Source organism: Talpa occidentalis, unplaced genomic scaffold (genome assembly GCF_014898055.3).
Source record: "Talpa occidentalis isolate TD23 unplaced genomic scaffold, MPIMG_talOcc4v2.1 talOcc4.7, whole genome shotgun sequence".
Taxonomy (NCBI): domain Eukaryota; kingdom Metazoa; phylum Chordata; class Mammalia; order Eulipotyphla; family Talpidae; genus Talpa; species Talpa occidentalis.
Genome location: NW_023605083.1, coordinates 127,000,320 through 127,013,531, shown reverse-complemented (window position 1 = coordinate 127,013,531; position 13,212 = coordinate 127,000,320). Strand labels below are relative to the sequence as shown.

Genomic DNA, 13,212 nt, shown 5'->3' with positions numbered 1-13,212 from the left:
TCCTCTAACCACACATTCATTCTTAACTTTGAACACCGCTAAATGGCCTCCAACTGTCATGACTACAACTGAAGAGCCTCTTTTTGCTGGGACTACATTTCCTTCTCTACTGTCCAACGTTGTAACACCTGTGTATTCTGTGAGGCAGTTTCTACAATCAAGTTCCAGCATCCCCTCCTTTTTCACACTTTCTATATTTTATAATCACAATATGCATGGTGAATGGCTTTATACTTTTTTTTCTCTGCAGATTTTAGTAAGGATTCAATTCATATGGCCACAGAAAATAGGCTTATAACCTAACTATGTGATTCAGGGTCTGTAAAAAACATGGAGAGTGAAAGAGGGTAGAGCCAATGGACAAGTACAACCCAACACGAAAGAAGGAACTGTCTCTGGGTTGCAACTGATTATTGCTATGGGAAGATGTAGGTCATAGCTTCCAGATATACTAATGCTGCAAGATAAGCCTAAACTTACACTTTTGTTTAAAATTGTGAATATTTAAAAAGATAACTCATTCAAAAATTGATTGCAAAAACCTGGGGCTAGACACAAAAACAAATCTGAGGGCTTGATCTCACTTGAAATCAGTTTTCCATCTCCCTATTTAAGATTTTCCCTTTGTCCTTGTGCTCTAAACGTCACAGAGGTGTATTTATCCTCTTCTCCTTCAAATCTGTGAAACTCTCTTGTGCTATTGCTTTAATAATTTCCCTTCTTCTTAGTCCTTTGTTCTCTCTCTTTAGACTCCTAACCAGACATGATATTCATCCGGATGATTCACTCAGCCTCACCTATTCTGTGTCTTGGCAGATACTACTGTCTGGGAGAATCCCTCAAAATTGTTTGTGGTAAAGTTAAACAGCAGGGTAGCAGAGCATTTATGAGTAGGGGATTCAGATCAAGAAAGCTTAGGCTTACTCTGCTACTAGGAGTGAGACCTTGAACAACATGTTTATGTTCCCTGTGACTTGATTTCCTCAACTGTTAAATGGACATAAGAATAGCATCTATTTTTATTTTATGTGTCTGTTTAATTAAATGTTGCTGTCATGTTATTTTCTTCCTTTACTTATTTTGTGATTAAGCTGATCACTTTTTTCTAGTTTCCTAAGGTCAAAACTTAAATCACTCATTTGAGACTTACCTTCTTTTCTAATATAAGCAGATGATGCTCTAAGTTTCCCTCAAAGAACTACTTTTTAAATAACTTATGAGTTTTTGGTGTTGTGTTTTTATTTTCATTCAGCTCAATATTTCCTTAAATTACTTTTGTTATAAAATATTCATATTTATGGCATAATGAAGTAATTTGGCCAAAGGAAAAGAATGCCAGAAAAATCAGAAACTTGGACTCTCCTTAAAAGTCTAAATTATTTCACTTGCGGCCTTAAGTAAGTTATTTCACCACTTAATACTAATGTCAGTCATGTAAGTCTTTCTTTGAGAAATCACACACACATACACACATACACACACACAGAGAGAGACACACACAAAGCCAGAGATGATAACAGGTGATGTTTCACTGATGATCACATTAAAAATATTGAAATTTCTGCCTTTCATATACATCTACTAGACATATATTGATCAAAACTCAAATCAATTCAGTAATCATGAATTGTATCTCTAGTAACAACTCAATCACATAATGTAACATAGGTTGAAAGAAATTTCAAGAAAGTTTCTGTCATATTATCTTGTAGATTAAACTCTGTTCTGCATAAAAACAGCTCTGTATGATATCTTATAAGGATTGACTTTAATGTACAGAATAATAATCAACACTGTAATTTCAGAGAAAGAAGGGATGGGGATGGTACAAAAACGTCATGTAAAATTAGCTGGAAGCCTTGAAACATGAGTCTTGAATGACAGCACAATTTGCCTAGAAAGATAGAGCATAACAGTCCAGAAAGTGAAATAACAAAGAAAGGAGAAAGACTTTTGTACACCTTTGCTCTTATAGTTATTTTGCCTCTACACCATCCCTATGAAAGTAACTCAAACAGGTATTTTTACCAATCTTACAGCCAATATTTTAAGCTTATAACAATAACAACTATAAGGACATATGTCAAATCAGACTTTGTTTTCCTGAAACTCAAGTGAGCCACTAACTGCTATCACTTATGATATGGGATTAATTCATTTCTGATGTTGTAACCACTTAGTAAGGATTAATAATATAACCATGCCCAAAAAGGTATTCACATTTCTAGAATAAAAATGTTCAAATATGATCTTCAGGAAAAAATTTCTTAATTGAATGACTAATTTATTAATATTTCTCCAGATGTTAAAGGAAAGAAAGCAAGTAAATTGGACAAACAAGTAAAAATTAATATCCACTTAAATCTTCAAGGATCAGCAGGAACACATTTCTTTTTTATTTGAAAATAAGATTCCTTTTATTATTAAATAAGAGCTAGCACACTAAGAACAAAATCTAAACTCTTTATGTTGCCTAGTATGTCCTAGTCTTTTTTTTAATTTTTATATTCACCATACAATTGCAACCCCTTTATTTTGACCTCAATCCCTCCTTTCTCCACCTGCCACCCACCATGTGTCTCTGGTTCATAGTTGTTTGTTGATTTTGATATTTTCTTTCTTACAGTTATTCTTTTTACTGGTCCCTTATTTAGGTTTTCTAGATTCCTGCTATGAGTGAGACCATCCGGAATTTTTCTTTTTCTTTCTGGCTTATTTCGCTGAGCATGATCCCTTCCAGCTCTGTCCTAGTCTTTTTCTCTCCTACAGCCGCAACCTTCCTCCCTACATTTTGTCTAAAATTGTTCTCATTGTCATTTCATTCCTTAAACACTGCCAGCTAAGAGCAAGGTCTCAGGCCTTTGAATTTGCTGTTCCTGAGCCTGGAAGATGATTCCTCCAGACACTTCAGGGCACACATGTCCCCTTGCTGAGACAAGTGGTTCCTGACCACCTATCAGTGTTCCTACCCTCCACCCAGCAAAGTCTATGCACATTCTTTCTTTCTTCTTCATAAATTACTATTCAAAATTAGGTTTTTTTAATTTACTTATGGGTTGGCTACCCACCAAAATGTAAGCTCCTGCTCTTCCCAATGAATAACAGTTTCCAATACATAGTAAATACCCAAAACTACTCTTTAAACAGATGAACAAGTCAAACTCTTGCGCCAACAGAAAGAGAAGAACTCAACCATCACTAGAACTGTCTCAATTAAACATTCAGATTAATCAACTGTTGGAATAGACTTGAGAGTTAAAATTCTGTTTCTGGATTTTATTGAAACAAATCTTATTTTAAATATTCCAGATATATTGATTGTAACATTCTTAGTAATATTTTAACTGTGCAGAGATTTAGTGATATAAAGATATTTTTAAAAGAGTATACATGAAATTAAAAAATTAAATATCATCATCAATGAAAGACTAACCTGCTGTTCATATCGTTGTTTGACATCCTCCAGCTGCCATAAAAACTCCTTTGATTGTTTCTCTCGGAGAGACTTGGATCTAGTTAGATCTGCTTCTACTTTTTCCATCTATAAAATTAAAAAATATCAAATGTTTTAAACAAAAAATTATATTCTATGTATTTTAATTTGTTCATTCATTAAGATGACACATTTTACATACCTCACTGATCATAACGGTGACTTTAAAGATGATAAAATAAGAAAGATATATCAATTTATTTTTTAGCTATTTTAATAGTGCCTAAGTCAGGGATGTTAAAACTGGAATAAGACTGACTAAATTGTAATGTTATAACATTATATTGGGAATATAATTTTGAACATCAAATATTTACTCAACAAAATTTTAGTAAGTCATTGGTATGTGCAAAATGTCAAAAAATATTTGTAAACATATATCTGATAAGGGACTTATTTTTAGAATATATAACGAACTTATGACTCAATAATAAAATGGGGATTTAAACCCAATTTTAAAATGAGCAAAAGAACTGAAAAGACACTTCTCCAAAGAAGGAATGCAAATGGCCAACAAGTATATGAAAGCATATTCCATACCACTGTCATTAAGCAACTTCAGATTGAAACAATGATATCACCTCACCACACTAGAATTGCTATAATCAAAAAGACAGACAAAAACAGTGTTGAAGATGCGGAGGAATCAAAACCCTCAAACAGTGTAAAATGGTGTAGTCACTTTTGAATAATAAAAGAGAAAATCTCCCTTTTTAAAAATGCAGCCCTCTTCTATCCTCCCAGCTACACTTTCACTGCTTTATGATTCCTTTTCACCATCAGACTGATCACCCTCGGGTACATTATATAATTTATTTGTTTACTTGGCTTATTTTAATGTCTGACTCTTCCACTGGAATGGAAGCCAGTGCCCAATCATGTATTCCAAACAGCACACTGCTTGGCCATACTGACTCAATAAATTTTTGTCAAATGAGTAAATTAAAAGACAGTAGTATATCATATACTGGTTTGAAGTTTTCTGGACAATTTTTGACATTTAATGGTGTCAAATTCTTCATTGAACATAAGTAAAATAGTGTGGAATCTAATGTTTTCTATCACTTGGAAAATTAGAAGATAGATTATCCATGCTTGCTCTTATCAGATACTTTTGATATGTATAGGAAAGAGATTCTTACATATAGTAACATAAAAGATAAATAACATGAAAATGGCATGTCGTACTCAAGGTAGTGCCATAGTTCATTTGTATTCCTACCTAGACTTAATATATTATCAGATTTTTTTCTGACGCTATTGGTAGTTGACATGAAAACCATCTATCCCTGGTGACTTCATATTGCTTATTCTGCTTCACCAATCCCTTGATATTTCCTCTTTTCAGCATACACACAATGCCTCTTTCAGGCTACCCTTTGTTAAGTGTTAAGATTAGGTAAAATGAATATGAACAGGAAAGAAGAATGAAAAAGCTTCTTTCAGACTTTCATGTTAAGTTTGGAAAACAATTGTTTTTATTCAGACATGGTTAAGTTTCTTGGAGCAAAGATATATTTACGAAAAGAAACCAGTTTCATTGATTGAGAACAAAACCACCCACTACAGCCATCTAACAACATGTTCCAGTTTTTGGTTGTTACATTGAAGTTTGGTGTATCTAGCTTACAACCCAATTATTTGACACCTAAGTATTTCATTGCAAATACAAAAGACTGCAATCTTGAGGATACTAAGTCATCAGCTTCAAAATTCAATGATCAGAGTTCTAAGGTTACCATTCCATAGGTAATCAGTATCATGGTCGCAGGTAAACTTGCTACAGAATTATTAAAGGAGCACAGTCAAGCCCCTTTGTTTTCTTTTATTTCTAACTCAAGAGGGCAGCTCATCTTCCTTCAGTTCTTTTCACATTTGAACTCAAGCAGGAGGCTCCTTAGTTTGACCTCACAATCTCTATTCCCACATTCCAATATCTTGGCATTTCCCAAACAATCCACAGCTGTAGCTCACTCTATGGCCTTTTGCTTTTCATACGATCTGGAAAGGCTCCTCATAATTTTCCTCATCCAAACAATCAGTCTTCAAGTTGACTCAAGTCTCCTCTTTAACCCCACCAAATCTCATCAATGTTTTCTCTCTCTGCTCTAGGATCATTATTTTCCTAGCTCATTGGGTGAGGAAATGCGTCAAATGTCTTATCTAGATCATGAGCTCCCAAATAAGTGAACAGTGACTTACAATTTTTTCTTTGGTATTTTAATTAACTAATTGCCACAGTATGTGAATAAGTATGTGTTAAATTATTAAGGAGGAATGAAAAAATAGGCAAAAGCAAGAGTGAAAAAGAAATCAAGAAGGGAAGGAAGGGCTTTTATTTAGTACTTTGGAGACTGATCTTCCTATAAAATTGATTTTTGGTTCTTATTTCATCATAGATTGAATATTAAAAATAAATAAATATTTAAAATAAAAGTTAAGGAGCCTCCTCTGGTGGCGCAGTGGTTGAGAGCTGGGCTGCGAAGCTGCCCGCGGCCTCTGCAGCACCGGTTCGATCCCTGGCCGCCGGCGAGGGCCCCACACGGCGTGCAGACCTCTCCTGCCGCGCCCGCTGCTCTCCTCAGCAGTGTCATTTAGTCATTCTGCCTGTTCTGCTCCCCGCTCTGGCTCTGGTGAATCCTCTCACCCTCCCACGCTTCTGACTGTACCCAGTGCTTGTATAAATACATAAATAAATCTTAAAAAAAAATAAAAGTTAAGAATGTTATGTACTTTAGTCTGTAAAAACAGAGTATCTTCTATCAACAATTTAATTATCTTCTATAATCAAAATAAAAAGCAATCTAAAGCACATGAAGAGTTTTTATATCCAAATATTATAAATAACTGATAAATATTTATCAGTCAATAACTGATAAAGAAAATGAAATACAAGTTATTCTAGATTATACTGACCGAAAATGCAAGACCCCACTCCATGTTCTTTCTCCAAGTTAACAAAAAATCAGAAAATAAGTCTTGTAAAATACTGAGTTTGTTTAACACAAGATATTCAGTTGCCATAGATACAAAAGATTCTGCTTTGTGAAACATCATTCCATATTCTATTCAACTTCAAGTGCAAAACAAAACAAAAATTCCCTTCTTATATAACTTCAAAAAGTCTAAAAATCAAACTTGGTGGTCAAGTTAGAAGCAGAAGCAGGTTTGGGCGTCTATCTGTGAGAGTGGTTAGTGTTTAAAGTAGTCAGAAAGGTGAAAAAGATGTTGAATGTTCCTTCTATGGGGTTTCAGGCATTACTACATGTAAAAGAAAAACCCAAATATCCACAGCTTAAATGACATGGATCCCTTATGTTTTCCTCATATAATGAAAAGTTCAGAATGAGGCTCCTACACTGGCAGTTCAAAGATGTCAGGGTTAAGGTCTCTGCAATCCAACCTTCCTATAATAGTTGCAAAATGCCTTCAGCAGCTCGGAACATCTGGGAAGGCAAGGGCAAAGGATATGGGCAAAAGGATAAGGGCAAAGGGTCCATGGTAGTTGAGTCAAATACCTTTTTTAAGGGGCTTTTCTGCAAGGTCCTGTCAATAGCAAATTAATTATGTGGTTTGTATTTCTCACTAGAATTACATTAAATGGCAAGGTCCATATATAAGGTAAGAAGCTAAAGTTTTAAAACTCTCTAATGTTGCCCTAAATAAAATCTCTAATAATTGACATTGAACATTGTTTGAATTTCGTTCTTTCTTTCAGAAAGTGCTATTATATTGAATAATTTGATATGTATAATTTTTAACTATATACAATTGTATACAAACGTGTAATTCAAAATATATTTCGTAATATTTAATACACATTTAGATGGTAATTGCTTGCATAGTTTATCTTTGTAGTTTACATAAATATGTATTAAATATACATATGTAATAAACATGTACATAGAAAGAAATTAAAAATAGATATAGTCAGGTGAGCAGATAGATATAGATGACAAAATATTATTTCTATTTTTTGCTAAAGACTCAGTAGAAAATAATGTCCTTAAAAGTGGAAATCAATTAACACAGTATTTAATTATATTCGTAGTTATTTTGTAAGAAATAATCATTACTCTATATAAGACAGAAAATATGTCTTGTAAAAATATTGTCATGGGGAAAGAATGCTATAAAATAGAAAGATGAAATATTTCATTATTTCCAGAAATAGAAATATATTATATTATATTTACTAACACCATAAGGCAGTTCACCTAAATTAAACAAAATGATGGGTTTAACATGTTCACCAGTAAATTATTCTTCCCTGTCCAGGGTATTGCTTCTTATTCCTTATCCCATTTGACAACTTTCAGATCATTCCATTTTTATATTTCTTTAGAGGATTACTTTTTCTTTATTAATATAGGAAAAGAAATTAAATGAAATGGGTTATTATTGTTGCTTCTGTGACTACCATCATGAATACAGACCATTACCAATGTCTTAGGCCACACTTAGATTATTTCCATATATATCAAATGATAAATTCCTTTTGGGTAAATTAACACTTTTTTTTTTAAAAAAGTATCAAGGTCAATATATAATACCTCAAAAGTCACCCAAGGGTAACTTGCATTGCCAGTTTCACTTAAGTTTTATTCTTTACCTATATGGAAGCGGATAACACTCTGATTTTTATGGCTGCTTTCTTTCACTTGTCGATTCTAACATATTGTTAGGTGAAACTCTACATTGCTCATTCTGCAGTCTTGCATTGTTTGTACAGTATTCATGTACAATATTCCATGGGTAAATATACTACAATTTATTTACCTATTTTATTGTTGATGGATTTGGGTAATTTTCAGGTTTTTTTACTGTTATAAATAATGATGCTATTAATATTCCAATGTGTAGTTTTTGGCAAATTATGCATTTTTTAGGAATAAAATGGCTAGGCATAGGGTATGCATATATTCAATTTTATGAGATAGCCAAATCAGTTGCACCGATTTATACTCCCATCGTAGTATATATGAGTTTCATTGTTCCACGTCCTTGTCAACATTTGGTATTTTCTCTTTTTTGTTTAAGCCATTTTGGTAGACGTATAGTAGTATTATACTGCCACTTTATTTTTACATTACTCTGATGACTAAAGAAACTGAGAACTCTTTGTATATTAATTGGACACTTTCAAGTCAACATTTGAGAAGTATCTGTTCAAGTGTTTTGTTCATTTTTTTAATTTAGTGTCTTCCTTTTCTTACTGATTCGTAGGAATACTTTATCTGGATATGGATTGTTTTTGTTCAATAATTGAATTGCAAATATCTTAATCCACTCTTAGGCTGGATTTTCATTTTCTAGTGTCTTTTGGTGAACAAAAATTTTTAATGAGGTTAAATTTAACAATATTTTGTTTTTTATGTCTTTTGTTTCTTATTAAGCAAATCTTTGCCTAGTTTCAACAATCAAAAATGATCCTACATTTTCTTCTAAAATTATGTCATTTTACCTACCACTTGTATATCTACATTCTTTCTGGAATTAATTTTATAAATGGGATAAAATATGTGACTTTTTTCAAAGTTATTTTCTATTAGTTTGTTGTTTTCTTAATGACCTATTTGCTATTAGAAGTAAGACTAATGTGTATATTTGACCTTCTGTTTGTTAGCTTGTTAAATTTATTGCTAATAACATTTTAACAAGCAAACATATGAGAAATACAGTTACACAAAGATACAATCATTGTAGATATATGCATAACTCACTAAGCTACGTTACATGCCTGTCCTCTGAGTTCTCTTAATGACCTATTTATTTTACTAGTTATACCACCTATTAAACCACGCAGCTTTATGCACTGGTCTGTCATACAAGCCACAAACATGTCTTAATCTTTGTATTCCCAGAATTTACAATGGCTGGTATAACACAAGTATTCATAAATTGTTAGTAAATGAAGAAATCAAGTTTGTAGAATACTTGATCAGTAAGCCAATAAAATAGTTGAGGTCTTAAAACAAGAATGTTACTATTTTTACAATAAATAACCCTTCAAATCTGCCAAATAAAGAATGACATGTTTACAGATTCAGTGCTCTCAGTTGATTTTTTTTTTTTTTTTTTGGTTTGCAAGAGATTAGTCATTGAGGAATATTACTAGAAAACAGCTTCACTTACAACTCTATTAAGCATTTAAGGAGCAAGTCAAGATTCTTATTATTTGTTTTGTTTAGAGTTTTTCTGTTTAATTTTGTTTTTTAAAGCCAAACACTTGTACCTATTCTTTGGATGTTATCATTTGGAATTGCTTAGTTATCATAATAAAATATTTAAATATAATTCTAGGATTTTACCTCTGTTACATGATCTCATTTAAAGACAAAATTCCAAATGTTAACAGGGTGGAGAGATTTCTCCATCATCATCCAAAAGTAACTAAGAGAAAACACTTGCATTTATATTGACTCTTTTATTATCTTAAAACTGGTTTCAACATCTTATTTAGAGTTGCATAACCCTTAAAGGACAATCAGACAAAGGTATAAGTCACAAAGAAAAGTTTATATGATGATTCTTTCTTTAAGTCTGTTTGTAATCCATCTATGCTTAATGGCACAAATATGTCCAGATGGCATTCTTCCTTCCTTATAACTTGAGAATGGTTTTCATTAATTCAGCAGCAATAATAGGATGATGAATTTAATTTATAATCTCTAAAAATTAAGAATCTGGCTAACCAATTACAATTGTACTAGGAGCCAGAAGCAATCTCACTCGTCAACAGCAGTGGTTTCCAGAATGTTGTCATGACAAACCAGGGCTTTTCCAAGTATAAAGCTAATTAATATCCTGTAGCTGATGACTATTCAAAAAAAAAAGGAATAGAATTTAAAGCCAAATATTTAGCAGCAAGAACCATTTAACGAGCATGTATTTTCAAGAGGAAAAAAATTAAGTACAAAAGTCAAGTGGCTAGTGAAAGCCCCAGGAGGAACTAGTTAGCTGACATCCATGCAGTCAGTTTACAAGATTAAAAAGTTTCACTTTACAATTGCTGCCAATACTTCAAAAAACATAGCTGTCTTTTTCAGTCATTTATTTGTTTCACAGAGAATAGGTAAATACAGAATACTATTTCTTTAAAAATGATTGATACACACAGAAATAATTTTAACAGAGTAAAGCATTTTCACAATAAAATAAGTATGTTTCATACAACTAATTGCTGACAGTTAACACTTATGATGGATTTCACCATTTGGAGTAGAAATTAGATTATTTAAGCAATCTCAAATAAGATAAAAGTTCTTCAAAGTGACAGAAACAGCATGAAGCATTTTTTTTTTTTTTAATTTAAAACTGCTCCATTTTCTCTCCTGGGCCTTATTTTTGAAACAGTAATTCTCTTCAAAAACAAACTCAAAGCTTTTATTTTTTAATTCAAATTCTCATTGTCTGCTATCTGCAGCAGTTTCCAAGTGGAAAAAGATGCCCTATAGCTCTGCTCGCTTTTACACAAAAGATTCAGTAAGAAAATGGAATATTCAAAACAGTAATAGAAAAGGAAGCCTTAAAATATAGACTGTGGAAAATCTGAAAACATCATTCGCCAAATAATGAGTCTGTTGATTGATTTTTCTTTTAGAACTTGAGCTATATCACTCACCCCTTTTATTCAACTGCTAATCTGGAATGGAGCACTTTTAATTTATCCTGTTTGACATATATCTTTTATTTAGTATATTTGCTAAAATCTACCATTTAAGAAGTATCTGATTTTTTAATTAGCCTCGCTATAAGGGTACCATTATAAATGGGATTCCTTACTATTAAATATACACCAAAGTTGCTTTCTCTATCTCAGAAGCTCAAATGCACTTGGCAAAACTACTTATGATTGAAACCACTGAAGAACATGCCATCCCTGTTACTCTTCGGTCTAGCACCACTGGATGTATCAGAGAAATCTTACAAAGACAGGGCACAGGTATAGTGTAAGTCGGGGGTGGAGAGTGGGGGAAGAGGATCCAGAGGCAGGCACCAAGGAGATCCTTCAAAAAATCATTTAACCTGTCCATAGAGATGTGACAGCTAAAAGGGAAAAATTCATGAAGGCTTAAGGTGGAGAAGAGGGAGAGTCAAATGAGTCTGGTAGGGCTGGTGAAGTAAGAAAGCGGTCAGACCTAGAAGCAGACATGGAACAAAACAGTCAGAGATAGGAAGGTGGATCAACTGAAAGGATTCTTCCAGAATTGATTACACAACACTGTCTTTCAAATCTGGCTTTCCTCCTTTTATGGCAATTTCATTTTGTGACTACATTGGGCTCTTAGAGTAATGGCTTGTGAGATGACATTATCTTCAAGGATTTCAGTTGTGCCACACAACTCTGAGATTTCTTTTTAATCTTAAAATTTTTAAACAATTTCTACATTCCAACTTATTTTCTAATTTTTCAACATTAGGTTGAAATATTAGGTTTCATGTTAAAAACATTAGGTTTTTTAGCAAATAACCTAAGAATAAATACCCTCAAACACACAACTTACACACTCTGTATTCAGAAAAAAATAAAATCCTAGAAGAGAAGAGAGGTATAAATGATACGCAGTGTTAAATCCTCCAGAAAGCTGATATAGCTTCACATAGCAACTAGAAATATATGCACTGACACATATTTATATGTATTGAAATATATATTACCTCAGACCTTCATGGAGTTCTACCTAAGCATTAATTGGAAAATAGTAGAAAGCTATTTTTATTTAAGATTTTTTTTTAAGATTTATCTATTTATTTATACAAGCACTGGGTACAGTCAGAAGCGGCGGGAGGGTGAGAATTCACCAGAGTCAGAGGGAAGAGCAGAGCAGGCAGACTGATGAAGTACACCGCTGACGGGAGCAGTGGGCGGCAGGGGAGGTCTGCCGAGGTACAGGCTGGATGTGCGGGAGGGTGAGAGGATTCACCAGAGGCAGAGTGGGGAACAGAACAGACAGAGCGACTGAAATACACTGCTGAGGGGAGCAGCGGGCACAACAGGAGAGGTCTGCAGTGCCATGTGGGACCCTCACTGGCTGGCCGGGATCGAACCAGCGCTGCAGAGGTTGCAGACAGCTTCACAGCGCCACACTCAACAGCCTGCGCTACCAGGGGAGGCCCTAATAGATTGCTATTTTAATTTAACAAATTTACTAGTGAAAGTAAGCACTTTCATTGTTAATTTTTCCAAAACGTGTAATAGGGATTTTGACAGGGATTGCATCAAATGAATTTCATATACTTAGGGAGAATTGCCATCTGGACAATACTGAGTTTTCCAATCCATGTACATAGAATAGCTCTCCATTTATTCAGATATTTCTATATTCCTCTCAGCAGTATTTTATAATATTCAATTAGTTTGTTTCAATTGTTTCATTAGTTTATTTGTAAATATTATATTATTTCTGATGTTTTGGTGAAATGCTTTCTTAATTTCATCTTCAAAAATTTCATTGCTAATATATATATATATATATATATATATATGTATACCTGAATTTTGTAAATTGAACTTCTATCTGCAAACTTTACACCATTTATTAGTGCTAGCATTTCTTTTATGGATTTTGACCATAGGGGCTCATGTCACCTAAGGACATTTATACTTCCTTATTGTCAATATGTGCATGTGTATATATATATATATATATATGTACATTTTCAATATATATACATTGTCAACATGTGTGTATATATACATTGTTGGGGGGTACCTT

The 13,212-nt window shown here is 33.2% G+C and overlaps 1 protein-coding gene across 1 annotated transcript in view; it reads right to left on the bottom strand.

Moving 5' to 3' along the window:
• CEP112 (centrosomal protein 112) overlaps positions 1-13,212 on the bottom strand; it is a 358,230-nt gene that overhangs the window by 193,078 nt on the left and 151,940 nt on the right. Inside the window, 1 exon segment of the mRNA XM_037492830.2 lies at positions 3,434-3,541. Coding sequence (XP_037348727.1) covers positions 3,434-3,541 — 108 coding nt within the window.